Below are 26423 nucleotides of genomic sequence, written 5' to 3' on the forward strand. Positions count from 1 at the left end.
CAACCTACCCACGATACTGCCACTGTCTTCACTGTCAGCCATCACAGCTCCTCTATCTACTTATTGGTTGCCAAGGTCGAACCTCTCGTCGCCACTGGGAAGCAGAGCGTCGGTGTCTGAGTGAAAGTTTGTTTGGCTCGACAAGCCTGATGAATCAGTGTCGGGGCTGAGCGTACATCGAACGAACATAAGCTCAACGGAGACACTGATCAGCACATACGACCATACCCACTGTTGAGAATTCGGGATCCCGTCCGCTCTCCCATAGACAAGCCAGTGAGGGGCGGACTAGTAGTTGGGTCGGTGATGACCAGCGAATACCCGCTGTTGTATGTTTTTTTACTCTTGCAGAAAAGTATAAGCATGCATGGGCCTTGGGATTATCACTGACTTATGAAGTTACATTATGCCTACGAAATAGCAAGCGAGTATTCGACCGCATTGTCGCAGCCACTGGACGTCCAGCCCATAGTTCAGGAGAAGTAAAGGGAGCATGTGACATAGTGTAGCTGGCTAATGACAGTAATGTTCTAACATATGTCAGGCAAGTAATTCCTATTGGCGTTCCTGCGGAGACATAGAATCCTAAGCTCCTGTTCAGTATATACCATTATTCATTAACATGTTACTAGTTCTTGCTCAATATCAGTTCAGTCGCATTGCCTAATAAGTGGCCTTATACAGCACCAGATACAGAGAATGAAAACCTTGAATATATAAACTTAGCTAGACAGAAATGTCATCCATTTTTCATTACTGTGATTTATGGACTCACTTGATTATGCGTCAGAGAGAGATATCAAAAAGTGCAAAAAACAAGGTATAATAGCGGAATTGAACCGCCTGCAATGGACGAACAGGGAATCGAACCCTGGACCACTCCCAGATTATTCGGATGAATTATGCTAAGGGAGTATTATACCACTAAACCATTCGCCCGAAGGATAGAGGCATTAGCCATTATTGGTGCTTAACAAGGGAACGCTGACAGATCATTGACAATCTCTCAGTCAACAGCGACTGCTTTCAAGTCAGCGATCACCTTGAGCTGTGAACAATGAAGACTCCGGTAAATACCCTTGGCTAGATAGGCATTAGACATCTTATATACAGACAGCCTCAATCCAAGATGTCTTGATCGATGTTGCGGCTAGAAGTTGGGAGATCTTACGTTGGTGTCGAGCAAACAGCCAGAGGCACAGTGGTCTTGGTGGTCAGCGATAGCTTACTGTATGGATCAGAAATCCCAAACAACAGCTCACCGTCTGCGACCTCATCACACAATCACTTTATGTTTGCGACTGTGATCGTCAATAGATAAGACTCCGAAATGAGTAGGTGGAGATTGCTGAGGGAGCCACGTGATTCTCAGGCAACAGTGGCTATTCTAAGATGCTGCTGCTTACATCCGCTATCTCGTCAGCAACCGCTTTGTAATGCCGGCCTTACTCACAACTTCAGATTCACGGATTCCTTCAGTCCTCCTTGAATACTTCTTGTAAAATGGTCAACTATGGTGTCTCTCGCGCGTGCGAGACGTGCAAAAAGCGGCGTAAAAAGGTACCATGATCTGATCTTCATCAAGGCAAACTTGCTAATCATTCGTGACAGTGCGATGAGACTCGTCCAGTGAGTACTAAACAGGTATAGCCTGGAACCTTAAAGCACTAACGCAGAGTCCAATAGGCCTGTCTTCGCTGTGTAAAGTCTCGCAGGCGATGTCCTGGCTATAGAGATGACACTGCACTGTTATTTCGACACTATCAGCCTACAACGCCGCCGCTAGAGCGATGGCATCCAAGCAATAACTTCATACTTGAAGCTACGGCGCTTGATAATTTTCTTGATAACTTAGTGGTGCAATCTCGCGATCGGAGTCATTCACGTGGTTTTCTCGATGGGATGCATTATCTCTTTGCTACCTCTGCTCCAACGTCCACTTTGATGAGAGCTGCCAAAGTTGTTGTTCTTTCATCACTCGCAAACCGCTATAGGCAAGGCTCGTTGACGAGTTTAGTTCGGAGACAGTATGGACAGGTCTTGGTTGATTACACCCGAGTTTTGTCGCAGCAAACTGCGAGTCCGTCTGTAGAGCACTTCTTCACCGCAGTACTATTGGGCTTGTACGAGGTTGGTTTCAAAGCAGTCGTACGGTGACAAGTTGATTAACTAGTGTTAGCTTGTAGCAAGTGACAATGCCTCTCCAACCAAGCATCTAGTTCATATTCGGGGGCTCGCGTCTATCCTCTCAAAGGGCATTACATACTCGGCACCAGAATCGAAAGTGAGCGTCTATTCTCCCGGGATGCGTCTCGTCACAAAAGGGATCATGGTGCGTATCCTATTATCTCTCAAGGGCAACCCATACTCACATCCACCTCAGACACATCAAACAGGCACTGGTATTCTGTGCCCTCCTCTTGATGACACCTATCGTCGATCTCTAGATGACATTATCATCAAGATGTCACCTCTGACAAGTCGAGCGGAGAAGCTACTCTCCAATCCTTCTCCCCCGGTGTTGGAGCTGCTAGAGCTACAACGAGATCTATTGGAGATTGACGACGAGATTACTTACTGGGCATATGACCGACCCCCTAGCTGGAATCCAGAAGTAGTTGGGGAAGTCTGGATTGATCCAGCAATATCAGAGGAACCATCATTCTATTGTGCCGGCCCAGTTGAGAAGTACTTCGATAGTAAGCTAAAACTTCTACCTTGTCTATGTGAATTTGAAGCTCAATTTACTCAACAGTATACGTCGCAACGGCATGGAACTCATGGCGTTCAATACATGTCATCTATCTTGACCACCTCATACACGTTGCCAATGCCCTTGGACAATGCGAGCTTGTTCCTCTATATAAAGAGCGGATTGGCGAGCTGGCTTCGGGGATCAAGGCATCAATTCCATTCCATCTATATCAAGACGTTGAGAAATACGTCCAGCAGGCAAATGCTGGAACTCCCCTTTTACACTCAGATCGGCTTGTGGGAGGACTTTTACTTCTTCATCCTATGTATGCCCTTGCCCGGTGTACCATAGTGGATGACTCAACAAGAAAGTACATGTCCAAAACTCTGAGATGGATCGGTGATGAGATGGGAATTCGACATGCGACCATTCTTGCGGATGGCCTTCAGCCTGATATGCAAGGACCTTCTGCGATGCAGAGTTCGCAAATTTCCTTCATCGACGCACTCGATGGGCATTTCCTGATTACCGCGAGTATGATGTTAGAGCCGCATTAAGAGACGTGACTCGCCGGTGCTCTGAGAAGGGTTTAGAGAGTCTGGGGGAAAAGGCTATTGTATTCGCTTACAGCCTATAGAATTGATGAGAAACGTAGCATTCCTTTACTTGCAACATGATTATGTCCATCTCGATCCGTGCTGAGACTGACATCCTCCCAATTACTCGCAAGCTCAAGCTGCTCCTTGCACTTCTGCTCTATCAACCGCAATGCATCACTTCCAAGAATGACTCTCACCGGCTCCGGCCTTCCAGCACTGGCACCCTCGACCTTGACACAATCAACAATGCGCTCTGACAGCTTGCTGATATCACCAGGGACATTCGGGCCAATATCCGAAATGAACACGTCCATCAACTCCTCGAACCCGGGGTTATAAGCATCTATAGCAGGCTTGTACTTTCCAAATCCTTCGACTGAACCTTCACGAGGTTGGCCAAGTTGAGACGGGAAACCGCCAGGTTCGAAGATGATGCAGCGAACATTGAATCGTCGGACTTCCTTGGCTAGGCATTCGACAAAGGCACCGAGAGCAGCTTTTGAAGCGGCATAGTGGCCCAAGAAAGGCAACGGACCCCAGCCCACGCCAGCTCCGATGAAAGCGAGGGTGCCGCTTTGTTGGGCTCTGAAGTATGGTAGGATAGCTTGAGTAACATGTAGCGTTCCAAAGAGATTGACATCGAAGACGTTACGAACAAAGTCGTCGCTACGAGACTGTCAGTAATGTTCACCAATGTCGCGTCGGGGAGCCTACTCTGCCTCCTCAATACTCTTTGGTGCTGAAATACCAGCGTTGTTCAAGAGAACATCGATACGTCCCCAAACATCCCAGGCTTTCTTTACTTGCTCGTCGATCTCTGCTCGAGGCGCAGTGACATCAAGATCGAGAAGAAACACATCGTCAGACTGCAAATGTTTGAGCCGTTCCATTGCCCCTCTTCCCGTCGCGATGACCTTATCGCCTCTCGCGGTGAGGTTCTGCACTACTGCGGCACCGAGGCCCGAAGTAGTAGCTGTTACTAGCCAGACGGATTGAGGCATATTGGACTTCTCTTGGAAGAAGGTCGATGTCACGCAACCAGTGATACATGATACTACTTATACCCAAGAGCAGAGAATAGTGAGCATCGTGACAGCTCGCCATCGTACTACCTGTCCACTCAAAGGTTCGCCCCGTCTTAGGCAGGTGCACCGATACCATTCAGCCCTGAAGCCCATAAGGGATCTTGGTCCGTCTGCAAGACCCATATCGCTTGTTCATTGGGTCAGTCACGATAAATATCAGAAAAGCGCAAAGCTAGCTTATTTTGGACAAAGCGAATCTGTTCTGGAACGCTATTATCTGACAAGCATGAGTCAAAAATAGCTCAATCTGTGATTGGCAGACTGCATGACGACATTGCCAGGATTGCGACCCTTTGGTGCCCCAAGGGCACCCTTTTGAGGCTTTGCAGATGGACCTTGCCAGCAAGACTCTCGAATAACGAGCATCAAGACATATTATCGCAAGAATTCATCAATGTTTTGGATCAATTCGGAAAGCTCTGAATTAGCCAGACAGCCCATTGGTAACCTTCAGATAGCTCCATGTTCTGAGTAACAAGCAATCAGTTCTGTGAGGAAACGGCGCGTTCAGCCATGTGTGCAGACCATCGCGTCGCGATACATACTTGTTTGGCCTCAAAAATGTTGTCTGTGATCGAATGATAGTAATTCCCTGCGTCATAGAGATCTGCCAGAAATATGAAAGCTGTAAAGAACACGCTAGGTATCAGGTTTGGGTCGTTGACGTCAACACCTCATACCAGGACTTTCGCGTGCTAGATTTTCGCATTAAACATATTTCAACACAATTTTCCATGTCTTCTTTATACAAATGAGGTTATCTAGATATCCTTGCACTTTGAGAAGCCTCGGCCAATCCGCGATGACAGTCACGACAGTCCCTGCGACGCATCCCATTGCAAGACGCGGCCCCATCGCACAAACAAGCACAGCAGAGTTGCACCAGTCCAGCGGCCTCCAGTACCAACGTCGCGAGGCTCATATTCCGAAGGGGTCAAATGAAGAAGAAAAGCTCTACATCCTGACACTTCTTACCGACAAGCGACACCATGATGAAATGACTGCACTGCGAAGACAATGGTTTCCTCCAAAGTTGCTCAAGGTGGACGCTCATATCACTCTGTTTCACGCGTTACCTGGTTCCAAGCTATCAGAAGTCAAGGCAGATATTGGGAACATTGCAGCTCGAACAGCGAGATTCTCAATTGGTGTCGGAAATCAGGACGTTTACGCAATGGGAAAGGGCGTTGGCATCAAGCTCTATGCTGGCCAAAGGAGAGCTTTGAGCATACGCAGTGAATTGAGGGACAAATGGGAGCCTTTTCTCAGCGACCAAGATAGACGAGAGAAATGGAGAGGTCATTACACTGTCATGAATAAGCAGGATGATAAGGAAGAGGTACAGAAGTGTCTGGACTATTTAAAGGAGGGACATGCAGAGAGTAAGGGTACTGTTGAAGGACTGAGTCTGTGGCTGTATGATAGAGGTTGGTGGAAGGAAGATGAGGTATTTAAATTCTCATGAGAAGCATAATAATAGACTTTAGAATATAGGATTGAATCGAGTTTCGGGCGAAGTCGCATCTGAATTGTCAGCGGGTCGGACCCGTGACGGACGCGCGCCGAGACGGTACAACTACGACCACACAATAACGCGAAAATTATCGCAATTGCTTCTAAAAATCAACAAAATGACCAAAAGACAAAAAAACACCGACAACGGCAGGATTCGAACCTACGCGTGCGAACACAATGCCTATGATGTCCCAGAAGAGATAGCAGGGCATCGCCTTAACCACTCGGCCACGTTGTCTTAGTGGGGATCTCCAAATCTGTGTCTATATACTCCGTACACGACACGGAATCACGCCGACGGTGCACTCACCTCATGAGTCAATTGTCCATCCTGAACAATTTTGCGAATATTGTGGTGAGTGAATGAGACCAATCGGGGACGATGGCGGATGGAATAGTCGAAACTCGTGGCGAAAGCAAACAACAAGTTTTGACTTTGAGTTAAGTGCGCTGGAGCTGCGATTGTGAACAAAAGACCAAAAAGAATGACAGGACAAATAGCAAGCAGACAGTGAAATTATTCTGCAGCAACTGAGAAAACCAAGACTGAGAAATTGGACTTATGGCCAGATATTGAACATGTCCAATTCTCATGCAAGGGACAAAACTCAGATTGTCCATGAAAAACAATTGCCAATTACAGGGTAATCACACGAAGGTGAAAAAATTTCTTCAGGTCAAAGCTTATCAGATAAGAGCCAAAGTGGCGTGTTACTGAAGTTTATCTGTTAGCACAAAACATCTAGCCAAGCTTCATATTGTCTCGAGATCATCACATTGCAGATGATAATGCAACCAAAAAGAGATCAATTGATCTGAGTAAAAGCAAAAAAGAGAAGTGCCTGTATTCACAGGCGGCTGGAACTCTCCCGCCGGGAATTGAACCCGGGTCTCAAGCGTGACAAGCTTGCATACTGACCACTATACTACGGAAGATGATGACTGTGAGCAGTCACTGTAGCGGAGTTCGATGTCACGTGGAGTTGTGATTATACTTATGAAGGCTGGGGGCTGAAGGCCTCGTTTACTGTGGACATCGTCGACGCCTCTGATGAACTTTGTTTTGTTTGCCAAGCCTTAAGTCTGCTTCTCTGTTGTGTCAATATTCATGGGTATTTTAGGAGAAATGACTCGACGTTAACGAGCAACCCGTCATGTGGCCGGGTTGCCAGCAGATTCAATAAATGCCGACGAGCTCTGGACCACGGAATATTATGGTTGACTGCCGTGTTTTGTCTACATTATTTCCATCGGGCCATAAGATTACAAAGTTGGCCAGCCTTCGAATTGATGTAACTCTGCGGGGTTTCGCTGTTTCAGACACCTGCAGCTTGACGTGAGCTCACATCTGTTCACTGCCGTAAACTCTCACGATTCATTCAGCCATTTGCTTATTGTTACTCAAGGCTATGCCCTCAAGACCCAAAATAGCGACCAATATTGGAAATACTTTACGTGTTATGCATGAAGCAGCCGTTCCCCGACCGCCTGATTACAGAGAGGTCCCCATTTTTGGGCCTCTTGGTGCGCTGTTACTGCATCGTACGCATAAACACAGAAGCCTCCGCCACTGATTTACGATTCGCTGTAGTTGCACCCGATCCCTGCTTGTGCCACGAATCAGCAGCACTGATCAACAGGACCAATTCTTGGCTCTGGAGGATTTGAGATGCACGGTTGATCATCATCTCGGAGGTTGGGATTTGTGATTCATAAATATGCTTAATTCTTCCCACCGGTTCCGAGCTCCAGTCTACATTCCAGAGCTACCTCATCTCTACTTCGAATATTCACCTGCAAGCAAAATGTCTTTCCTCGCCAACATATTCACTGCGCTGACTTGCCTTTTGGCTGTCGCTGGCGCTGTACCTACAGCACTACCCCGCGCAAGTGGCAACTGCCCCTCCACTGGAAAGGCAACCCGCCAGGAGCCTTCAGCCCTGTACAGCGTATTCCCCGGCTCGCCCGACGTCGCGAAAAAGTCCGTCGGCTTCAACGTCGCGACGTACAACAACGCATCCCAGATCGAACAGCTCCTCGTCTTCACGGACATTCCCGCTGAGGCTAAGAAGTGCACTCTTGGTTGGGCGCAGGGCGAGCAACCCGAGCGTCTCTTCATCGTCAAGGGAGGAGATGCCTTGACCGAGTTCAAGCAGCTCTCTGGCTTCCCCAGCAAGGGCGTCACCTACAATACCGCGAAGGAGTTTGACACTGCTGGTGAATCTGTCGGCGCAGCTGATTTCACCAACTGGGATGACTTGCCTGCGCAGACCCATATTGTTGGTAACATCGACTGCAAAAGCACCGTCTACCTCAAGGCCGCGCTGCGAAACCCCAACGGCAACACAAAGGTGTTTCTCGAGCAGAGCGACAAGAATGGCGTGTACATCGAGTACAGCTGCTAAACGACTCATTGGATTAGCATTGGATTGAAATCATTATGGACTTTTCACTTCTCAATAATACTTTTAGGGATACGGGGATTTATCTGCATGGAAATTGGACACGGGCATTTGGCGGCGAGAGATTAGACGACGGCTCACTGAAGCCTATGACATGTTACGACACACAAACTCGACTAGATAGACTTAATCAATTGGAAAAACCCAGATATCAAATAAAATTTATTTTCCCAACCGCTCGTTGGTCTGTGGCCACCCGCCCGCCGTTGTGACAGGAACGTGTTCAGCGGGTCGCTCCGGGGGAGTCGAGGCCTGCCTACCAGCACGCGCTGGTCTCCATACCAGTGAACGACGTCAACGCGCTCCAAAGCAGGTCTGATCTGATGACAATACAGCACCTGACAGAGCTGCGACATGGTTCGGCTTGCCGCTCTATCACGGGCAGGCTTCCAGCAAGTGCCCTGTAGAAGTGCCCTGTAGCTCTGCTTTATAGACACAAGAACCCATTGCCCAATTTTGGAGGGTCGCGGATGGTGGCCAAATCTGTTGCATGGGCAAGACTTCAAGTAACGTTTCTGGGCCATTGCCTTCCAACATATCAATTGGCTGAACCAAATCATCAACGTTTGTGTCAAAGCTTGATTTTACCTCACTTTGCTTTTTGCTCTATTTTCAGCGTGGGCACAATTGACCAAGATCATAGGTACATATGCACGGAGTACGGCGAGGCTGAATACAGATAACGAGGACACGATATTCTTTTTTCACCATGAAAACTTCTACTCCAAAAAGATCACACGATGTTTCAATTGAGTCAGTGACGAGAAATCGTTACCCCATCGGGTTCCGAGGCACCATTCACGCACCCGGAAATATCGACATTGCATCACTGCCAAACTCTCGCCCCCAAGTTCCCCAACAACGAATCCATATTGGGCCCGTGGGCTCCTCCATCACAAGTTATTCCGTATTGCCAGTGGCAGGCAGCCACTGGCGACATCTCAATTGACAGCCTCCTTTTACCCCCGGCTAAAGCCAGACAGAAAGACGGTCTAGACGGGACGGGATCATCTTGGCTATTTCCGGGATTGCCTAGAAACGAGCGGTGGACCAAAAAGGGATAGAAGCGAGATGCTTTCTCCACTGATTTTCTCACCAGGAATGTTGCCATTGGTTGTTCTATTTCAGATTTAGGGGTGACTTTTCTGTTTCTCGCGATTTTAACTCAGGGTCTTGCAAGAACATCCAATCCATCCATCAGCTGAGGACCCTGGATTTGCGATTCAAGCTTTGGTCCCCTATCTGAGCGCTACGATCAACCTTCAACCTGCTGCTGCAAAGCAGCACACTACGATATCCTCTGTTTCTGCCATTTGCCACACAGTCAACATGGAGGACACCATCGTCTTCCATCCTCAGCTGACAAAAGCTGATGCACTGATCCTCGAAGGTCTCCGCCAAGACATAAAGGATTCATCATCTAGCAATGCCGAGGCGTCAACCTCAACACCCACCGGTTCGTATTACCCTCATACCTCCAACATACAGCCAATTAACATCTCAGCAGCCCGCGATGAAGAGCTACTTCGTCATCTTCAGGCAATGAACGATCCCAAAGATGCGCACTTTGAACCAAGCGTCATGACCAATTGGGACATTGATCAAATCAAGCTACCATTGTTCCTGGAGAAGACCGTGCTGAGACCTTATATTCGCCTGGCGCGATCTATTGTGAGGGTTGAGACTGATGTCATTATGCTTACGCATCTGCTTCTTTACTTCTCGACCACGATTCCCAGTGCCATCTTTTTGTTCACGAATTTCACGTGGATTCATGGTGTTCTTCACTTTGTTATGCAGTTCTCTTATATGGGAGCGTATACTTTGCTGATGCATCAGCATATTCACATGAGAGGTGTTTTGGACAAGAAATTTGCCATCTTTGATCATCTGTTTCCATATGTCCTTGATCCTTTGATGGGACATACTTGGAACTCTTACTTCTATCACCACGTCAAGCATCATCACGTTGAGGGCAATGGACCCAACGATCTGTCATCAACTATCCGATACCAGCGAGACAGCCTTCTTCACTTCCTTCACTACGTCGGCCGATTCTTCTTCCTCGTCTGGGCTGATCTTCCCATCTACTTCATCCGAAACGGCAAGGTAATGACTGGCTTGAAGGCTGGATTCTGGGAGTTCTCCAACTATGCTTTTCTTATCACCATGTTCAACCTACACAGAAACGCCACCATCTGTGTCTTCCTCATGCCGCTGCTTCTCCTCCGTCTCGGACTGATGGCGGGTAACTGGGGTCAACATGCTTTCGTTGACGATGTTGATCCCGACTCTGATTACCGATCCAGTATTACACTGATCGACGTTGCTGTAAGTTTGAACTCAAAAAATCACTAACGAACGCGTACTGACTATCAACAGAGCAACCGCTTCTGCTACAACGACGGTTATCACACCTCTCATCACCTCAACCCTCTTCGTCACTGGCGCGAGCACCCTGTTTCTTTCCAGAAGACGAAACACACCTACGCATCACAGCACGCCCTTGTCTTCCATGACATTGACTACATGATGGTCACCGTTCGATTAATGATGAAGGATTACAAGACTCTGGCCAGGTGCTTGGTACCTATGGGTGAGCAGATCGCTATGTCGTTGGATGAGCGTGCTGCTATGTTGGAGACCAAGACTCGTCGCTTCACTGAGGAAGAGATCCAGAAGAAATTCAAGAAGTAGTGGTGCCAATGGAAGGATATCGCATTTGGAAGGCGAATGGGCATGCGTTGTTGTTAGAGCGCTGCATTCAACGGAGTTGGCGGTTGCATATGCGAAGTCGATGGATTAAAAGTATTATCGTTAGTCGAGATACAATAGGCAAATAATGACACCTCCTGGCCTTGGAGATTCTTTGTCTACTAATCGCGAGACATCTTCTAGTTCGGGTCTTGAATGACAGATGTTCGGCCAAGTGCTCACAGACATCGAGGAATGTTCTGTATCTCCTAATCACCGAGACTCCCTGCACGGAAAAGCATTTCTTGAGATTCTATTCACTCTCAGAGGTGAGACAAGAGTTTTACACGAGTCATTGTCAATACTGGACATATAATTCATGTCGTCAAGATTACTCAACAGAACGTCATAAGAGCATCATAGACTTTCTTCAGATTTGCGCATCAAATTCTCTAATACTGCCCCAAAGTGTGAGATTTTCTTCTCGCATATGTGACTTTACCCGCATGGTGTCTCTGATCTGTCCATCGAAGCTATCGAATAAGGTTTGCAGATCTAACTTGTCCATCAACCTCAAACAACACTCCAATATGGCAACACTGAAACACACCAAGCAAAGGGCAGAAACCATCTCCGACATCGCAAAAGATGTAATACGACTTCTCAAGGAAGAGAAAGAAACTGTCGGTGTCGCCGAGTCCTTAACAGGCGGGAGTATCATGGCCGCCCTCACAGCAGTCGAAGGCGCAAGTTCTGTCTGTCGCGGTGGCATCGTTTCGTACAGCACTGGCATAAAGGTCAACTTACTCGGAGTTAGTCAATCCATCCTCACAAAACACGGAGCTGTGAATGAGGAAGTCGCGGAACAGATGGCGGCTGGCGCTCGCAGTATCACGACGCTCGACACACCAACGACGTGGGGACTCAGCACTACAGGTGTGGCTGGACCTGGTCTAGAAGAAGGAAAAGCACCCGGGACTGTGGTTATTGGAGTTTCGAGGTCTGGCCAGGACAGGGCGTTTGGGCCGTTTTACTTCTCAGGGGATCGGAATGCTGTCAGGAAAGCTACAGTCACGAAGGCTTTGGAACAGTTGAGAGAACTTCTCCGTGCCCGAGATCACATGGATGAGCGACCATGACAACCAGCTGGAAAGTCATAGGTCATGAAAGAGCGTAACTCAGCTAGCTCGGCTACGGCAGGGAGCCAAACCTCAGATCGCCACTCACCCACGAAGCATTTTCCGACGAGTCAAAAATGCTATGAACCTCAGCAACTTCGGAGAAAGCGAGGCAACGACTGAATTATACTTTGCTGTCCAGTCACACCGTTCCAGTTCTTGCGGCTGCCGTCTCGGAAGCATTGTTCATCGACCAATCGGTTTCCATTGTTCAGATGGACAATCAGCCCTCAACGATGCTTCAGAAAATCTGGAGCGGTTCATAGAAATAACCGATTGGAGCTGCCGTCTGGGATTGTTCAACTGGCTTTGCAGTTGTTTGACTGGTCGTAAGCTGACTGCCGGACTTTGGACAACGCAAATTGTCCGACGCTTACAGAATGGACTTAGAAGGACTTAATTCATAGCATATTTGTCATTATGAATCGTGATTAATAATGAAATAAAAGATCTAAACTAATTCAATCTAAGCGTTACGTCTTTCCTGTTAAATCGGCGCTTGATCAACATAGGAAGTGGATATAAGGACCGATGATACTTGGTTCTATCGGAGTTAAAGACCTTGGAGCTCATAGTGCAACTCATCATTATTAAGAACGGTTATTTATTCGATTAGAGAATTCTGTATGAGGATATTATCCTATTGATACGGGGTATGTATATAAGATACCGTGTCGATTGTTTACACCTTTATCAACACGTTGCTGACAGCCAAACAGCAAGACCATGATGCATCTCAGCCCTTTCATACTTGCAGCACTGCCTGTTCTGGCGAGAGCATTGCCATCCAGCTCATATGGCGACAAGCCATTGACTGTTAACACGAGCTCTGGCATCTTTGCCCCCTTCTTTGAACCGTCTTATCCAAACGTTGCCGCATTTCTTGATATCCCGTTTGCAGAGACTCCGGTCGGAGATCTCAGATTCTCGCCACCTGTTGCAAAAAAGCATTCCGGAGACGAAGTGTTTCAAGCAACGAAACTCCCACGGGGATGTATCCAATACGTGCCTCTGTTTCTCAGAGGTACTGTTGCTGATAGCCTCGTTTCTGCTGCCAACTTACAGCGTGGAGACTACGCGAACACCACTGAAGATTGTCTAAGACTCTCTTTATTCGCACCCAAGAACTCTATCGCCGAAAGCAAAGGCGCGAAAGATGAACGGCTACCTGTCGTGATCTGGGTTCATGGAGGTGGCTATATGATTGGAGGCACCAACGTGCCATATCAGCTTTCCCAGCCTTGGGTTCAGCGAAGTCAGAAACACATTGTTGTACAGATCCAATACCGACTCAATATCTTCGGCTTACCCAATGCTGCTGCATTAGCAGAAGAAGGAAAGAACCTGAATCTGGCGCTGCTTGACCAACGTCTCGCTGTCGAATGGGTACGAGATAATATTGCCCGATTTGGCGGTGATCCAAACCGCATCACGCTGTGGGGTGAAAGCGCAGGTGCATATGCTACAGATGGCTATCTGTTCGCCTGGCCTCGCGACCCGATTGTCAAGGGCGTCATAGCTGATTCTGGGAATGCCCTGGCAATTGAGGGAAGTCTAGGTGATGCCAGAAATCACATTACCTTTTCTATCGCCGCGAAGCACCTGGGATGCGGCGACCTGTCACCGCAAAAAGAGCTACAGTGTATGAGACACGTTCCCGAGCGCAAGCTCAAGGAGTATCTCCAAGCAGAACTCGGGCAAGGAGGTGCTGCTGATGATGGCCTCAGCTTCTCACTTATTCCCGACAATGTCACTGCTTTCACCAACTACACCGAAAGAATCACTGCAGGGTCATCCGAGTTCCCAGCAAATATTCCCCTTTTGATTGGAACAAACACGAATGAAGGAGCTGCTGTCATTCCCTACAACTTTCCAGGCTACGAAACAGCAACAGAGATACCGGCCAACCTCAAGCCCATTGCTAATGGGTTTGGTCTCAATCTGCAATGCACTACCCTCAAAGAGATTCGTCTGAGATCTGAAGCAGGCGCCAGAACCTTCCAGTACCTCTACGCTGGTAACTTCACCAACATCTCCCCTCTGCCCTGGTTGGGCGCGTACCATACTGCTGAATTGCCTCTGATCTTTGGGACCCATTCTACTGAGGGCCCATCAACCAAATTCGAGCGAAAGGTCAGTGAGAGAATGCAAGACCTTTACCTCAGGTTTACCAGTGACCCTGTTCACGGCTTGGAGAGGGATGGATGGCCGGCAGCACAGACACAATTGGGAAGGTCGAAACTTGTCGAATGGGCAGGGAATGGCAAGGTTCAGCAGACTGTCGGTGCCAAGAAGTTGATCGACGAATGCACCAAGAACGGATTTGCTGTATAGTTTCCCTCCATAGTCCCCAAACAAAAATGATATCTTGGCTAACAAGGCTTGTTCTTGTCCTCGGGGAGCAAGAAAGCATTAGACATTGATATAGAGTGTCAAAATAAACTCAGCAAAGGGTATCCTAAGTCTATGTTAGACTTATCCTAAACTTATGCTCAGTTACCTAAGCTTTTTTTTGTCATTTAGGATCAAAGTCCTGAGTTTTCTTTCGTCCCCTAGCTTGTTGATTTGCAACATGTATCTCGCGTTTATGGCATTGTTTGTCCCTTCTTTTTCTCGTGAAGTTGATCAAGGGAGTGAAACACGGCATGCTGGATAGTTTCAATAATACACTAAGCTGTTGTTCCACCAATGGTTAGGTCCCAATCGATGACCTAGCTTCCTCTCGCCTGTAATTGCTCCGTTTTACCAAAGATTCTTTCTTCATCGCCTTGGCATTCGAGACCAAGGCGCGATACCATCACACCTTCCGCTTACTGAAGTGATCGCCAGTGACTTGTTGGTGAGGGGTCACCAGCTCGCTTCTTTGCTATTCCTGCCTCTCGGAAATCGGTACAGTCATCTCTTGTCACTGAGAGATAACTACTTGCAGTTGAAGTCTCTACGAGAGCTTACTTAGAATTCATAAGATCGGTAAAAAGTCGCTATTAAGCTCATCAGCCTCGCGATTAGAGTTATTTCTCTCAAAATGTTCCGCTGGGCTGGGATTCGGTCGCTTGAAGATCCTAGCAAGGATCGCAGGGTTTCACCGCTAAAATGGTCTGAGCAACATCCTGCCCAATAGTAAGCTTTAGATATGTTTCGAACAGGATAATCGGATGAAGATACTCCGTATCGGTTTACAAAAGTGGCCATGCGAGCCGATAGATGAAACCCTGAAATGATAAGGGTCAAGTTGATCGACGGGAATAATGCAGATTATGGAAGCTGATATAGTAGCGGTATGCTATAGACTGAGCTGTGAGAAGTATTTAGAGCCTTGGGTATCGACATTTTGACGAGGGGTATTCACCATCTCGGAGTTCATTCCCACAAACATTCATCATGCGGTTGTCTACTATGTTCACTGCCCTAGTGGCATGCGTTTCCACCACTTCAGCTGCCATCAACTGGTCCCTAGAGAAGGTCTCTAACCCATCAGCCGACCAAGCCGATGCCTACAGCCGTATTGAGAATGCCATGCGCCTCGCAGCAGAGCGATACAACCGTTTGGGCAGAGTCACCAAGACCATTCGTGTCTCCTACGTTCCCGGCGTCCCAACCGCCGATGCCAACTTCAATGGCAGTCTTCGTTTCGGCTCCAACCGATCTTACATGAGCGAGCGCACCGCTTTGCATGAGATCTCTCATACTCTTGGCATCGGTCAGACTGCGGCTTTTGATAGAAAGTGTGCTGCTAATGACTGGCGCACGGCGACTCCCCTACTTCAGTCTTGGGATGGTGCTGGTGTTCGTATCAACTGTGGCGGAGGACATATTTGGCCCTATGGACTTAACTACGATAACGAGTGGAGCGAGACGAACGCCAATCGACATGTTCAGCTTGTCAATGCGATGATAGCCGATGGTCTTCAGGGCTGAACTCGTCTTTCACCTAAGGTTAACTTTGGACCTCGTCGGCTGCCCGGCCATTGACGGATATAGATGAGACATGACTTTGTGTGTTTGCAGTTTGCCTTACCTTCACGAGAATATATTACATCGAAATTGTTATGATCGCCTCGTAGGAATGTGGAAAGCATTCAAAGACCCCATTCTGACAACACTTGTATGGGCATGAGCTCTATGATGGCCAAAGAAATTCCGTAGCCGCGCTATCCCCATGCTAAACACCCTATCAAGAAGTCTCTTCACAAGAGACATACTGTGATGACTATATTTCTGCCCCGAGAACACTCCATCGTATGGCCCTTTGAAACAAAAGGGATGTTCCTGCAATGGAGACTTCCCGTACTTATCCTTATCTTTTGCAGCTTTCCTTTTGATTTTGAGCATGGAGCAGACCATATTCGCTTCGCCACGGGAGAAAGCAAACATCAACGGAGACTGATCTCCAGCGTTATTGACGCATGGGTCCGCGCCAATCATCAATAAACGATGGAAAGTTTGTTTTCTCTTTAGCTTGATTGCCAGATGTAAAGGAGTCTCGTCACAATTATTGCTGGCGTTGATGGTTGACCGATGCTGATCCTCCAAAGTATCTATTACCTCTTCATCACAAAACTTGACCTCATAGTGCCAAACAGACTGGCCTTCGTTGTCTTTGTCCCCGAAGAGTCTTGAGTGAACCTTAAGCAGTAGGCTCCCAATCGACTTTTGTTCGTCGTTCTCTTCGTCAAGATACGAGAATAGAGATCTCCCATGGATATCAAGAGTGTACGGGTTGACCATGAGCTTTTCATCACAAATAAGCTCGTTACAGCAGTCGTATCTGCCTTTGCATATAGCAAGACGAATTGGGCTCCGTTTCCAAGCCTCGGCCGGCATTTCAAGTTCCTGTAGCCGGAAAGCGTTTTTGATGACGGCAATACCTTTTGCGTGACATCCCTGCACTGCAAGGTGCATGGGAGTCATTCCGTTCAAACCTCTCGCTTCCAAGCTAGCTCCCGCATCTTTTGCTGACAAGTTCTACAACAGCCTCTCCAAGAATCTCTGATTTACTGTCAAGCAAGCCACGTGAACTGGGCTTCTGCCAATATTGTCGAACCACCATGTCTGTGGGTGGCTCTGCCGTAGAAGGGCTTTGAGACAACCAGAAAGTTGATTGCTACGCAAGATGGGATGCTGGCACTTTTCGATGACTTTGAATTCATTACAAGAAGCAGCGTAATGTAAAGCTGTCCAGCCAAATATATATCGCTTCTTCCAATCTTTCCCTGGGTTCTAGTAAGTATGAAGGTCACACGTTTTCTTATGAGACAGAAGCTATTACCTTCAATCAGCCGCAAATCGATAGGAGCCATAATGGAAGCCTGGTCATGGAGAGACGTGAAACTGATTTGCTTCATCAAGCCTTCCTTCTCGTTTCCAAAGTCAGGTAACCAGGCCTCTATCTCTTCACAGCGGTTCCTGAGGTCACAAAAGTAGTTTTTCCGTCCTTGAAGTTTGTAAAACTTCAGGAGTCTCCTAAATACGCCTGGATAGAGTTGAGAAATGTAATCCAATAGCGTTTGATAGTCGCCAGAGGATGGTCGGCTGGAAGACTTAGGTTTCACACTGCTGTCATTCTACTTAGACTCGGTGACCTTATCATGCTCTTGATTCAAAGTCTTGCCATATGCCATATTCTCATCATCGAGAGCCATAAGGCAGATGTAGTCCAGTGTGCGGACTACTGTAGCCAAAGAAAGGTAGTCGTCGAAGCTGCACTTAGATTCCTTGGTCATGAACTTGAGGAAAGCCAAGTAAGCAGGCGCATCTTTCACCTATGTGCATCGCCCACGCAATCCAGGCAAGTCAAGTTTCAATACGGCGTCGTTGGGAGAACATCTTTGAGATTGAAGATGGGAATGAGACACAGAAGTATATCATCCAGCACTCCAAGACCTCCTTTTTCAGCATGAAGTGCGAATCTGGTCAATTTAGTATGACTCAGCTTCCGACCTGTACCAAGTTTGGTAGATTCCAGGTCTGATGGCTTAGGTGGCTGGATTCTGACGGATTTATGGATGTTTATGGAGCCTTGGTCGAGAAAATCTTTCGGTAGTTGATCAAGATCAACAATGGTCCATATGAAACTAGTGAAGAGGTGCGTGCTGGGCATCAAAGCTGGCTAAACCAGCTGTAGAGTGCTGTACCAGTATGTGCCTGGCCTCAGCCTTGAGCGCCCCATAAAGCCAATAACCATCTTGACATCGTCGCGTTATGGATCCTTACAATGATATGAAGCCTCACAAGTTCGATGCGTGGAGCCAGTTGTTTCATCGTCCATTCTCTTGTCCATGGCGACCTCGGTCACAGCGGGATTGCCCACCCACCACTTGATGTCTTGCTCCAAGACGCCGCGTTGGTCACTTGGTCCGAAGATCCTGCAGTAGTCAACTCCCAAGGCTACAACAACTTTGGTCTTTCGTTTTCGCGACTTTGGCCGCTTCTAGGTGGGCCATCCATAGTGACAAGATGGCTTCAACTTCGCCAACTTTGATCTGCCAGCCATGGGAGCCTTTCTTTGTGATTGCAAGTGTCACAACAGAGCGGTTATCCTCCGAGTCTCTCATAGGAACTTTCTATTCTATCAGGTTCTGATCGGATGCAACGGGCATAAACTCGTCCATAAATCGCTCAATGGAACGAGCTAACGCCAGAGCTGGCTTGAATGCCTCTGTCTCCTATCGGACAAGATCTCCTAGTCGCTTTCTAACAAGCATGATCCGCTGAGCCTCGTTCGATTGACCGGACTGTGAAGACGCAGAATCCTCCTCACTCAGACTAGGGATACTTGGATTTAGGCAGCTTCCAATACGGAATGAGTATATGCTCTGTAGTCGATGCTTCGCGGTATTGACTCTTCATGCCCAGTCTTTTTGTCAGGGCTTCAGTGGCTGATTAGGCGGACGCGGGCTCGAGGAGTTGACGAGTTGAGTAGCGAGGAGATCTAGCTCATACCGAGAAGGTGCAGCGCAATAGTTCGGATCGTCTCCGAGCCTTTGACAAACTAGGGCTCTGATGATAGCTATGGCGATGATAGCACCGAGCTGAGCAACAGCACAAGGCAATGGTAGTCCCCTGAGGCCAATGAACTGAATTGTGAAACCGGCGCCACCAGCAAATATCGCAGTTACTGCCAGAAAGTCTGACTCCAATCTCCTATCTTCGTCAGACCCAACTGATTTGCTCACTTGGACTCTTTCCCGACGGGATGCCATCAATCTGGCCGTTTTTAATTTACTTGAGTCCTTTGTTTTCTTTGTTGCTCTTTCCCGAGAGGACATCTTCTCGCCTACTAGAAGTTGATATAAACTGCTTATTTCGGGAAGAGATCACATAGGAATCGAAGTCCTGGTCACTGACGCGCTGCGTCCGTTGTACCCAAAACAAACCCATGGATTGAGGTCGGACTTCAGAAGAATCTCGCGTCTCATTATTGATGCCTGAGCTCGGCCGCCATTTGAACTCCTTGGTGCTTCGCTCAATGGCAACAGAGCATGCCAGCTTGCCAATGAAAAGAAGTACTGAGCCGCCAATGTAGCAGGGAAGTCCCCAAGGCTGAGACTCGTAGCCCTGAGCACGGTAAGGGACGACAGCAGCTATAATGAGAAGGGAAGCCTGAAGAATAACTGCAACAATGGCGGCCAAGTGTAGTTCAATACTTCTCCTTCTCGGCGATATCTTTCCGGTTGCAATGTTCAGGTGTAGATTAGGTGATTTTAGTGAGTCCTAATACTTGGGAAACCTATCGTTCTTTTACAATGGGATTCTCGAGATGGATGGGCCAAATTGGTCTTCTGCTTGCTCGACATCCTTTTTTGCGAGTCTCCGTGTGCTTGAATGACTTCAACCAATTTTGTGCCGCTAGATCAAGCTCATCGCAATAGCCTAGCTTTCATGTTAACATTTAGTGGGAGAAACGCATGTTTCACGCCATACCTTGTATAGAATGCCTTCTTGAGATGCGGACTTGAGTGTATGATTGATTCTGCGCCCCCTTCTTCTCCTTCGGGAGTTCGTCAGGGAATACGATAAACTGAGCAATCTCGGGCTGGCCCATTGTTCGCACTATGCCTCTTCCATTGAACAGTTCACCAACTTTGGCTGAAGTGGAAGACATGTATTCAATCTCCGCAGCTGCTTTATTCTCGCGAGCACGGCCGATGAAGGCCTTGAGAAACTTGTGGCCTTGTACTCGAATGGCACCGGCAATTGCTCTCATGATACCCAACGGAACGCACGCGAAGATAACATGATTGTACCAGGTAAAGGTCTCACTCAGGAATTGGCGAGCAAATTGCTCGCCAAACAATGCGAGGACGCTGATTAGAGTAAGTTCTCGTTGTCTAGCATCCAGAAGAACAAGCAAGCAAGCAAAATATCCAGTTCTGATGACTTACGGGCCAAGGTCGGAGAAAACATTCATGAGAAAATCAGTATCGTCGTCATCGGCAAGTGTCTCTACAACCAATAGGAGCAGGAGGGCAAAAGAAAGACGGAGGGAGCTTTTGGTGTGCATCGTGGCTTGTTACAACAATGGTTCAGTCGCGAAAGTGACACGAAAAACGAGAGACGCTAAAGATCAGGGGAATAGAAATTGGTAATTAAGACTGCCTTGTTCTGAATGTTTATTGAGTCGCATTGCACCACTTCCCATGCCTGTCCCGATATGCAGTTGGCGACTGAGAATTGCCCAATGTGAACATGCTTGCAGCGGCTGAAAAGCTGGCTCTGATAATAGAGTGTTGTCAGTGGCTAGTCTCCCAGGTTGTCTGCCCTGTTGCTGACGGACTGCTTATCCACCCAGGGTCGTTATTGGTGAAGGTGTAGAGCGTGATGCGTGAATTAATACCCATGAATAATAATGTGCTTCGACTTGTTGGACCTTTGGAGTAACCAAGGCCGAATCTTCTATGACTGTTGTGATAACGTGACGCGTGGTATGCTATTTTGCGAAGGAGATAATGAGATGGTGGTCGCATGGTAAAATATTAGCCTAGGGAAAACGTTGCCAGGTGTTGGCTGGGCTATGATGAAGCTAGAGGTCATCGGCATACACACGTCAAACATGGGTTCATAGATTGATAAGAAATGTCAATTTAGCGAGATTGGACGGATCAAAATAAGCTTCTTTTATGGCAGCGCGATTAGTCCTAGATGTGGAGTTCGTTGCGCCATATTTCCATCGTGCAATGTTTTTATTTACTCAAGCCAATTTTTGGACTGTTTCTGACACATCTGATGACTTTATCACCCAAAATACGACATGTCCAACATCACCATCCAGCCAGCGATGCATGATGAGATCACCGCCATCGTGGAATTCATAACAAAGGCCCGAGCGGACATGTTCCCGTTCCTCGACCAATCATCCAGCGATCAGATGGCCCAGAAAGAACTCGGCATTTTCAAGGACAGATATCTTGACCATCCTCAAGGCGCGTTTCTAACAGCTTATTCCGAGGGGCGCCTGATTGCGACAATTGGCTACGTTGCGTACGATGGGCGCTTCTCACATTTGACTCTCGAACCCGAGAATGTCGTCGAGGTACTGAGGTTATACGTTGAGCCTGAATGGCGTCGCGCAGGGATAGCTTCCAAGCTGTTTGACACGCTAGTCGAAACAGCTCGGCAATCTGGCATCAAGCAGCTTTACCTGCATACGCATCCCTTCCTACCAAACGCGATCGACTTCTGGAAAGGAAAAGGCTTCTCGATTCTTACGGTAGAAGAAGATCCAGTCTGGCAAACGACACATATGAAACGGTCGCTCTAGCAGTGAAGTCAGTCACGGTAATGAGTTGTCTTTTGTGCATGGTATCTCGGATAATGCTAACCGCGTATGTTCGTTACCAGGTTCTTGTGTCAGACGTGGAGATCAAGACATCATTTAGCGGGGTCAAGTTCATGACCTGCATATGCAGGGAGAGCAAGTTCACCACGACCCGGGCTGAGTCGAACTGCCAGAGACATCTCTCCAAGTTTCCTTACTTGCTAGACCTGTTAGACATCAGTGCGATCAGAATTAATCGGATTGCCACAGAAAAGTCCAACAAATGAGTATTGCAGGGTATTAATATTCGTGTCTAACGTTAAACGTGGATGTTCTTCCGGCTCATATCAATTACAATAGATCATGCCTCCTTCTTGAATCCGTCTCAGTGCCATAGAGGGGCACTTAGTATCGGGTACCACCGTAGCCCTGCTGACCATATCCGCCTTGGCCTCCGTATCCGCCCTGGCCTCCGTAGCTCTGGCCACCGCCATAGCCCTGATCTCGGCCACCATATCCGCCTCCACCGTATGAGCTAGAGCCTCCATGAGAACCGCCTCCATGTCCGTGTCGGGAGGAGTTGTCATACTGAGACTTTCCGTAGGCCAAATCATCGTCCTTTCGTCGACGTCGCTCATCACCAGAGTCGGAGTCACTGCTGCTAGTCGAGTCGCCGGTGAATGCTCGAGGGCGTCCGTCGCGGTGATGTTTCCTGTTCTTCTCCTTCTTGTGCTTCTTGAACTTGTGCTCGAGGAAGTTTGCGCCAATGGCACCAGCAGCGGCACTGGCTAGACTGCCGAGAAGACCGCTACCAGCTGTGTGCGCGGCCCAGCCGGCTGCACCGCCTCCTGCAAGTGTAGCACCCAGTCCACGCTCCCCGTCCGGACCTCCCGGGCCACCCGGACCGCCGGGACCACCTGCACCGTCGGGGTATTGACCAGGCCCGCTGCCGTATTGTCCACCCTGGTGTTGGCCGTACGATTGATCGCGGTTGTCGTAGCTGGGCTGGTTGGAGCCGTAGTTGGATCCTTGAGAGTATTGTTGCTATTGAAGCTCTGTTAGTAATTGGAGCTAGAGCTGGAGCTCGGTAGATAGCTTACCTGCTGAGGATAGCCCTGTTGTTGTTGGCCATAACCTTGTTGTTGTCCGTAACCACCACCTTGCTGTTGCTGCTGGCCGTAGCCACCTCCACCACCACTGTAGTAATCTTGAGCTGACATGTTGTTTTGTGTTTGTTTATGTGTATTCGCGAGGTTGAACTGTAACTCTAGCTTCCGAGCAGTGATGTAAAGTGAGGGGTCAAGCTCTACTTAAGTAGACACTTGTCGTCATCAAGCCATTCAGCTCCAACAAGGTTTATTGACCTTGGCTGATGTGATCTCACTCTGGGCAAAGGTGGCGCAGTCGCCCAAACCAACATGTTTGCGGCGCGGGTCTCGGCACTCCCGGTCACTTGGCAGCCGGATGCATCGGCATGCTGTGGCTCGGCGTTCGGACATGCACCAAATGACCCCGGGGCTGAGCCACTGACCATCGGAATCGCCGAATCATGTTTGTCATGACGAGCATATGCCCTGTGGCTGATGTTCTACTTGGCATTACCTTGGGGACGCGTAAGATGACCCTCTAGGCCAAGACTCTAAAATCCACTCATTGCTTAGCGTTCAGCGCTGAGATTTACCATTATCAGAAGACGAGACTATAATTAACATTGTGTCTCGAGCGGAATATGATGGCAACTCAGTACGGAGGTATAGTTGCCCCGATTGATAAGATCATCTGATATGGAGTTCACGTGCTGCGACTGAGCCTCCGAGTGAAGCAATCACGAAACCTCGACATCCCGTGACCCCACCATATCATGTCGCCATCGAATACGAGGAGTCATAAATAATCATGCATGGTTCTGTTCTTCCTGAACCTGGTGGAACAGCATGGCCCAAAAGCGAAAATAATGGAAGGATAATGCTAGTTTGATGAACAAGCATATCACTCAGCCAGACATCATTTCTTATCTGTTGGCAGGACTTTGTCGGTCGTTATGGTTACGACGGTGGTCTGCTTTCGTCCATCGACAGCATCGCCCACTTCTCAATCAAGGTGCCCAAGTTCCATATCGAGCATTCCTGATCGTTTTCATCAGAAGTGAGGACTTCCTTGACCTCTCCCCGGGGAGGCAAGGCAAAGCTCATTGGCAAGTCCCTCTCAACTGTGTCTTGAGTCCATCCTTCGAGATGTTGCCGTGCAGGTTCCGGGATCGACTTGCCTATAGCCCAGACGAAGGCTTGAGTCGCTTGTAAGAGAACTCCACTGAGTCTAACGCTGCCAGAAGATAACTGCGCCATCCGACAACTTTTTGTAAATAGATCTTGTGCTGCCATGTCATCGAGCATGGGGACCAGTGTTTGCATCGATATGTACAACTGATGTGCTATCATTAGGTTCGTAGGCCACTTCTTAATAAATGACCCGATGATCTCGGTGTCGTGGCGACAGTGCTGAATGCATAGGTCCTTAACTGTCGAGCTGTATGGGACACCAAACGGTATGTCGGTAGGTATATCCTGAAGCAGTGTGTATAGTATTAGGTTCTTATCTATTCTGTAGTGCTGTCAGTGAATGAATCTTTAGATCACTGTGTCTTTACCTTAAGAAACACGTTACTGGTGTAAGGTTCTGCTCCACGACCAACTGGCGAGGTATGTCATGTTTCAGCTGTATGAGGCGAGAAAAGAATAGCCGTCTAGCATGAATATCCTCCTCACTTCCCCGTCTGAATTTAGAAGTTGAGAGATACTGCATGATCTCGTAGAGAAGTTCGGAAAAAGAGCATGCAGCTGCCAAAACTCCTGGTGGCCGAGGAACAAGATCAGACGAATCTTTCCAAGGTCTGTCAATGACATCCAAATTTCCTTTGTGGGTGAACGTCAGGATGGATAGGAAGGGCTTAGGGACTTGAGGTGGGGGGATGGTAGAGGGCCTGTTGTAGAAATAAGCTATCCGGCTAAACGTTCACAGTCAACACAACGTCTTATGATTGGATTAGCTCGCTCCCACCTCTCTAGAAGGAATATTCCCCACAATGTCTTGGATGTCAGCATCATATCGTGAGTCTGAGGCGGGACGTTATTCTTCGCTGCTTTGTACCTTGCCTCCAAGCGGAGTTGCTTGAGCATCTCATAGGCCGTGAGGCGGTAGATCAGACCAGCTCTGTCTTTCCCCGTGGCCGCCATGGTAAGGTATATCAGAAGTAGTCCTTGGACTGTTGGTATCGAAGGTCGGCCTTGCTCAGATTCAAAATGACTCTTGGCCTCGGCAAGGAAGGACTCGGAGAGGTTCCGGCCTGTCATCACCCCGAATTGTTTTCCTCGTTCAACCATCAGCTATATTTACTTAGTTATGGTTCGAGAAAATCGGCTGGCTCCTTACACATCTCTTGGCGCAAATAGCATTTACCAGCAAGGGTGAACACCATTTCACTTCTGTATCATCTCCTCCTCTCATCTCATCCACAAACGTGACCCTATCGAGCACGGGAAACATATAGGAGTTATCCCAAGTGAAAAAGTCGGTTATTAGCTCTGATACAATTCCATCTCCGGCAACTATTGTCCATGGCTTGGCAGGAACTTGAATAACACTCGATTCAAATGCTTTCTGGTCGAAAAATGCCAGTCTGGGATCGGAATCCCATGTATTCGTCGATGGTTTCGGGAGCAGAACTTCGGCTTGTTTCATAGATTCGAGGACAGCAAGGGGCTGATCCGAGCTTCTCAGTCGGTTGAAAATCTCCTGCGCCTCGCACTCAGGCTTCTTATTTATGGCGTCAAATAGTTCTCGATACTGTTGATTTTCAACCAGCAAGATGTCGTACTTTTTCTGCACGACGACGGGAACCGAAGGGGTTTCGTACGAGCATGCCTCGCTTTTGGAGAAACAACGGCTGCAGGTTGGCTTTCTGCCGTCACACTACATAAAACACCTCATTAGTATTGCTTACCCCTCTTCGACTAGAGAGAAGCCTCGTACTTTCGCTTTCTTCCGTCGGCATCCCTCGCAAGCCACGGCGACTAAGACTCTCTTGCGTAACCTGTGCGGTGGTGACGAAGGGCCAGGCGAGTGGTCTTCTCCATAGATGTACCCTGAGGTCTGCTGAGCGGGTAGGATCGGGACCAGCCTCCTTGCCTCCTGGGGATCCATTTCCAAAGACCCTTTCAGCTGAATCGAACGATGGAATAATCTGGATAGGACATAGTGAGACACATGGGGATGGTTTGAGTGATTCGTACTCTGGTAGAGAACAAAAGGCAACTTTTGAGTTTGGTGGGCAGAAAAGGATTCAGCCCTGGAGAGCTAGACAGGAGCAGCGAGCCCACTGCGTCGGTATTAAAGTCAATAACGGTCATACCATACCAATCAAGCTCCGCGGAGCTCTCCC

General features: G+C 48.2%; 12 protein-coding genes and 4 non-coding genes across 17 annotated transcripts; 9 read left to right on the forward strand and 7 right to left on the reverse strand.

The window, feature by feature from the left end:
- The first annotated feature begins 218 nt into the window (after positions 1-218).
- FVEG_17727 lies at positions 219-336 on the forward strand. Its single transcript, XR_001989338.1, has one exon. It is a non-coding gene; the product is annotated as a 5S ribosomal RNA (ribosomal RNA).
- A 513-nt stretch (positions 337-849) lies between these two features.
- Positions 850-939, reverse strand: FVEG_17728. Its single transcript has one exon. It is a non-coding gene; the product is annotated as a tRNA-Ala (tRNA).
- Positions 940-1435: 496 nt separating this feature from the next.
- FVEG_17729 (hypothetical protein) lies at positions 1436-3412 on the forward strand. Its single transcript, XM_018906957.1, has 6 exons — positions 1436-1560; positions 1612-1629; positions 1687-2130; positions 2180-2332; positions 2384-2699; positions 2756-3412. Exons 1-6 carry the CDS (start codon positions 1504-1506, stop codon positions 3250-3252), a joined length of 1485 nt encoding a protein of 494 aa, XP_018762179.1. The 5' UTR covers positions 1436-1503; the 3' UTR covers positions 3253-3412.
- FVEG_14086 (hypothetical protein) lies at positions 3294-4295 on the reverse strand (the record flags this gene model as incomplete). Its single annotated transcript, XM_018903420.1, has 2 exons — positions 3294-3960; positions 4009-4295. The coding sequence occupies 2 exons, from the start codon at positions 4293-4295 to the stop codon at positions 3327-3329; spliced, it is 921 nt and encodes a 306-aa protein (XP_018762180.1). The 3' UTR covers positions 3294-3326.
- A 769-nt stretch (positions 4296-5064) lies between these two features.
- FVEG_14087 (hypothetical protein) lies at positions 5065-5999 on the forward strand. Its single transcript, XM_018903421.1, has one exon. It carries the CDS (start codon positions 5131-5133, stop codon positions 5842-5844), a length of 714 nt encoding a protein of 237 aa, XP_018762181.1. The 5' UTR covers positions 5065-5130; the 3' UTR covers positions 5845-5999.
- Positions 6000-6033: 34 nt separating this feature from the next.
- FVEG_17730 lies at positions 6034-6132 on the reverse strand. Its single transcript has one exon. It is a non-coding gene; the product is annotated as a tRNA-Ser (tRNA).
- Positions 6133-6758: 626 nt separating this feature from the next.
- On the reverse strand, positions 6759-6830 carry FVEG_17731. The gene has a single exon. It is a non-coding gene; the product is annotated as a tRNA-Asp (tRNA).
- A 701-nt stretch (positions 6831-7531) lies between these two features.
- Positions 7532-8533, forward strand: FVEG_14088 (hypothetical protein). Its single transcript, XM_018903422.1, has one exon. It carries the CDS (start codon positions 7613-7615, stop codon positions 8297-8299), a length of 687 nt encoding a protein of 228 aa, XP_018762182.1. The 5' UTR covers positions 7532-7612; the 3' UTR covers positions 8300-8533.
- A 254-nt stretch (positions 8534-8787) lies between these two features.
- On the forward strand, positions 8788-11333 carry FVEG_14089 (hypothetical protein). Its single transcript, XM_018903423.1, has 3 exons — positions 8788-9812; positions 9864-10687; positions 10739-11333. Exons 1-3 carry the CDS (start codon positions 9686-9688, stop codon positions 11051-11053), a joined length of 1266 nt encoding a protein of 421 aa, XP_018762183.1. The 5' UTR covers positions 8788-9685; the 3' UTR covers positions 11054-11333.
- A 213-nt stretch (positions 11334-11546) lies between these two features.
- On the forward strand, positions 11547-12659 carry FVEG_14090 (hypothetical protein). Its single transcript, XM_018903424.1, has one exon. It carries the CDS (start codon positions 11557-11559, stop codon positions 12187-12189), a length of 633 nt encoding a protein of 210 aa, XP_018762184.1. The 5' UTR covers positions 11547-11556; the 3' UTR covers positions 12190-12659.
- A 298-nt stretch (positions 12660-12957) lies between these two features.
- On the forward strand, positions 12958-14562 carry FVEG_14091 (hypothetical protein; the record flags this gene model as incomplete). Its single annotated transcript, XM_018903425.1, has 1 exon — positions 12958-14562. One exon carries the CDS (start codon positions 12958-12960, stop codon positions 14560-14562), a length of 1605 nt encoding a protein of 534 aa, XP_018762185.1.
- Positions 14563-15609: 1047 nt separating this feature from the next.
- On the forward strand, positions 15610-16146 carry FVEG_14092 (hypothetical protein; the record flags this gene model as incomplete). Its single annotated transcript, XM_018903426.1, has 1 exon — positions 15610-16146. One exon carries the CDS (start codon positions 15610-15612, stop codon positions 16144-16146), a length of 537 nt encoding a protein of 178 aa, XP_018762186.1.
- Positions 16147-19091: 2945 nt separating this feature from the next.
- Positions 19092-20731, reverse strand: FVEG_14093 (hypothetical protein; the record flags this gene model as incomplete). Its single annotated transcript, XM_018903427.1, has 5 exons — positions 19092-19371; positions 19454-19941; positions 19973-20100; positions 20152-20534; positions 20613-20731. 5 exons carry the CDS (start codon positions 20729-20731, stop codon positions 19092-19094), a joined length of 1398 nt encoding a protein of 465 aa, XP_018762187.1.
- Positions 20732-21434: 703 nt separating this feature from the next.
- FVEG_17732 (hypothetical protein) lies at positions 21435-22939 on the forward strand. 2 transcript variants are annotated; one of them, XM_018906958.1, is made up of 2 exons: positions 21435-22005; positions 22069-22939. In XM_018906958.1, exon 1 carries the CDS (start codon positions 21479-21481, stop codon positions 21986-21988), a length of 510 nt encoding a protein of 169 aa, XP_018762188.1. In that variant the 5' UTR covers positions 21435-21478; the 3' UTR covers positions 21989-22005; positions 22069-22939. The 2 variants fall into 2 exon arrangements, with proteins under 2 accessions (XP_018762188.1, XP_018762189.1); XM_018906959.1 differs by having other exon boundaries at positions 21435-21995.
- FVEG_14094 (hypothetical protein) lies at positions 22391-23205 on the reverse strand (the record flags this gene model as incomplete). Its single annotated transcript, XM_018903428.1, has 2 exons — positions 22391-23029; positions 23086-23205. The coding sequence occupies 2 exons, from the start codon at positions 23203-23205 to the stop codon at positions 22391-22393; spliced, it is 759 nt and encodes a 252-aa protein (XP_018762190.1).
- Positions 23206-24030: 825 nt separating this feature from the next.
- FVEG_14095 (hypothetical protein) lies at positions 24031-26185 on the reverse strand (the record flags this gene model as incomplete). The annotated part of the gene is made up of 5 exons (XM_018903429.1): positions 24031-24586; positions 24633-24989; positions 25043-25368; positions 25415-25954; positions 26015-26185. The coding sequence occupies 5 exons, from the start codon at positions 26183-26185 to the stop codon at positions 24031-24033; spliced, it is 1950 nt and encodes a 649-aa protein (XP_018762191.1).
- Between the last annotated feature and the right edge of the window lie 238 nt (positions 26186-26423).

This window comes from Fusarium verticillioides, assembly GCF_000149555.1.
Source record: "Fusarium verticillioides 7600 chromosome Unknown supercont3.29, whole genome shotgun sequence".
Classification (NCBI taxonomy): domain Eukaryota; kingdom Fungi; phylum Ascomycota; class Sordariomycetes; order Hypocreales; family Nectriaceae; genus Fusarium; species Fusarium verticillioides.

Coding starts and splice junctions, on each gene's coding strand:
- FVEG_14090 (XM_018903424.1), top strand. CDS start 11,557: ATGGTGTCTCTGATCTGTCCATCGAAGCTATCGAATAAGGTTTGCAGA.
- FVEG_17732 (XM_018906958.1), top strand. CDS start 21,479: ATGTCCAACATCACCATCCAGCCAGCGATGCATGATGAGATCACCGCC.
- FVEG_17729 (XM_018906957.1), top strand. CDS start 1,504: ATGGTCAACTATGGTGTCTCTCGCGCGTGCGAGACGTGCAAAAAGCGG. Junction 2,333..2,383: donor TCGTCACAAAAGGGATCATG/GTGCGTATCCTA, acceptor CATCCACCTCAG/ACACATCAAACAGGCACTGG. Junction 2,700..2,755: donor AGTTGAGAAGTACTTCGATA/GTAAGCTAAAAC, acceptor TTTACTCAACAG/TATACGTCGCAACGGCATGG.
- FVEG_14089 (XM_018903423.1), top strand. CDS start 9,686: ATGGAGGACACCATCGTCTTCCATCCTCAGCTGACAAAAGCTGATGCA. Junction 9,813..9,863: donor GTCAACCTCAACACCCACCG/GTTCGTATTACC, acceptor ACATCTCAGCAG/CCCGCGATGAAGAGCTACTT. Junction 10,688..10,738: donor TTACACTGATCGACGTTGCT/GTAAGTTTGAAC, acceptor GACTATCAACAG/AGCAACCGCTTCTGCTACAA.
- FVEG_14088 (XM_018903422.1), top strand. CDS start 7,613: ATGCTTAATTCTTCCCACCGGTTCCGAGCTCCAGTCTACATTCCAGAG.
- FVEG_14087 (XM_018903421.1), top strand. CDS start 5,131: ATGAGGTTATCTAGATATCCTTGCACTTTGAGAAGCCTCGGCCAATCC.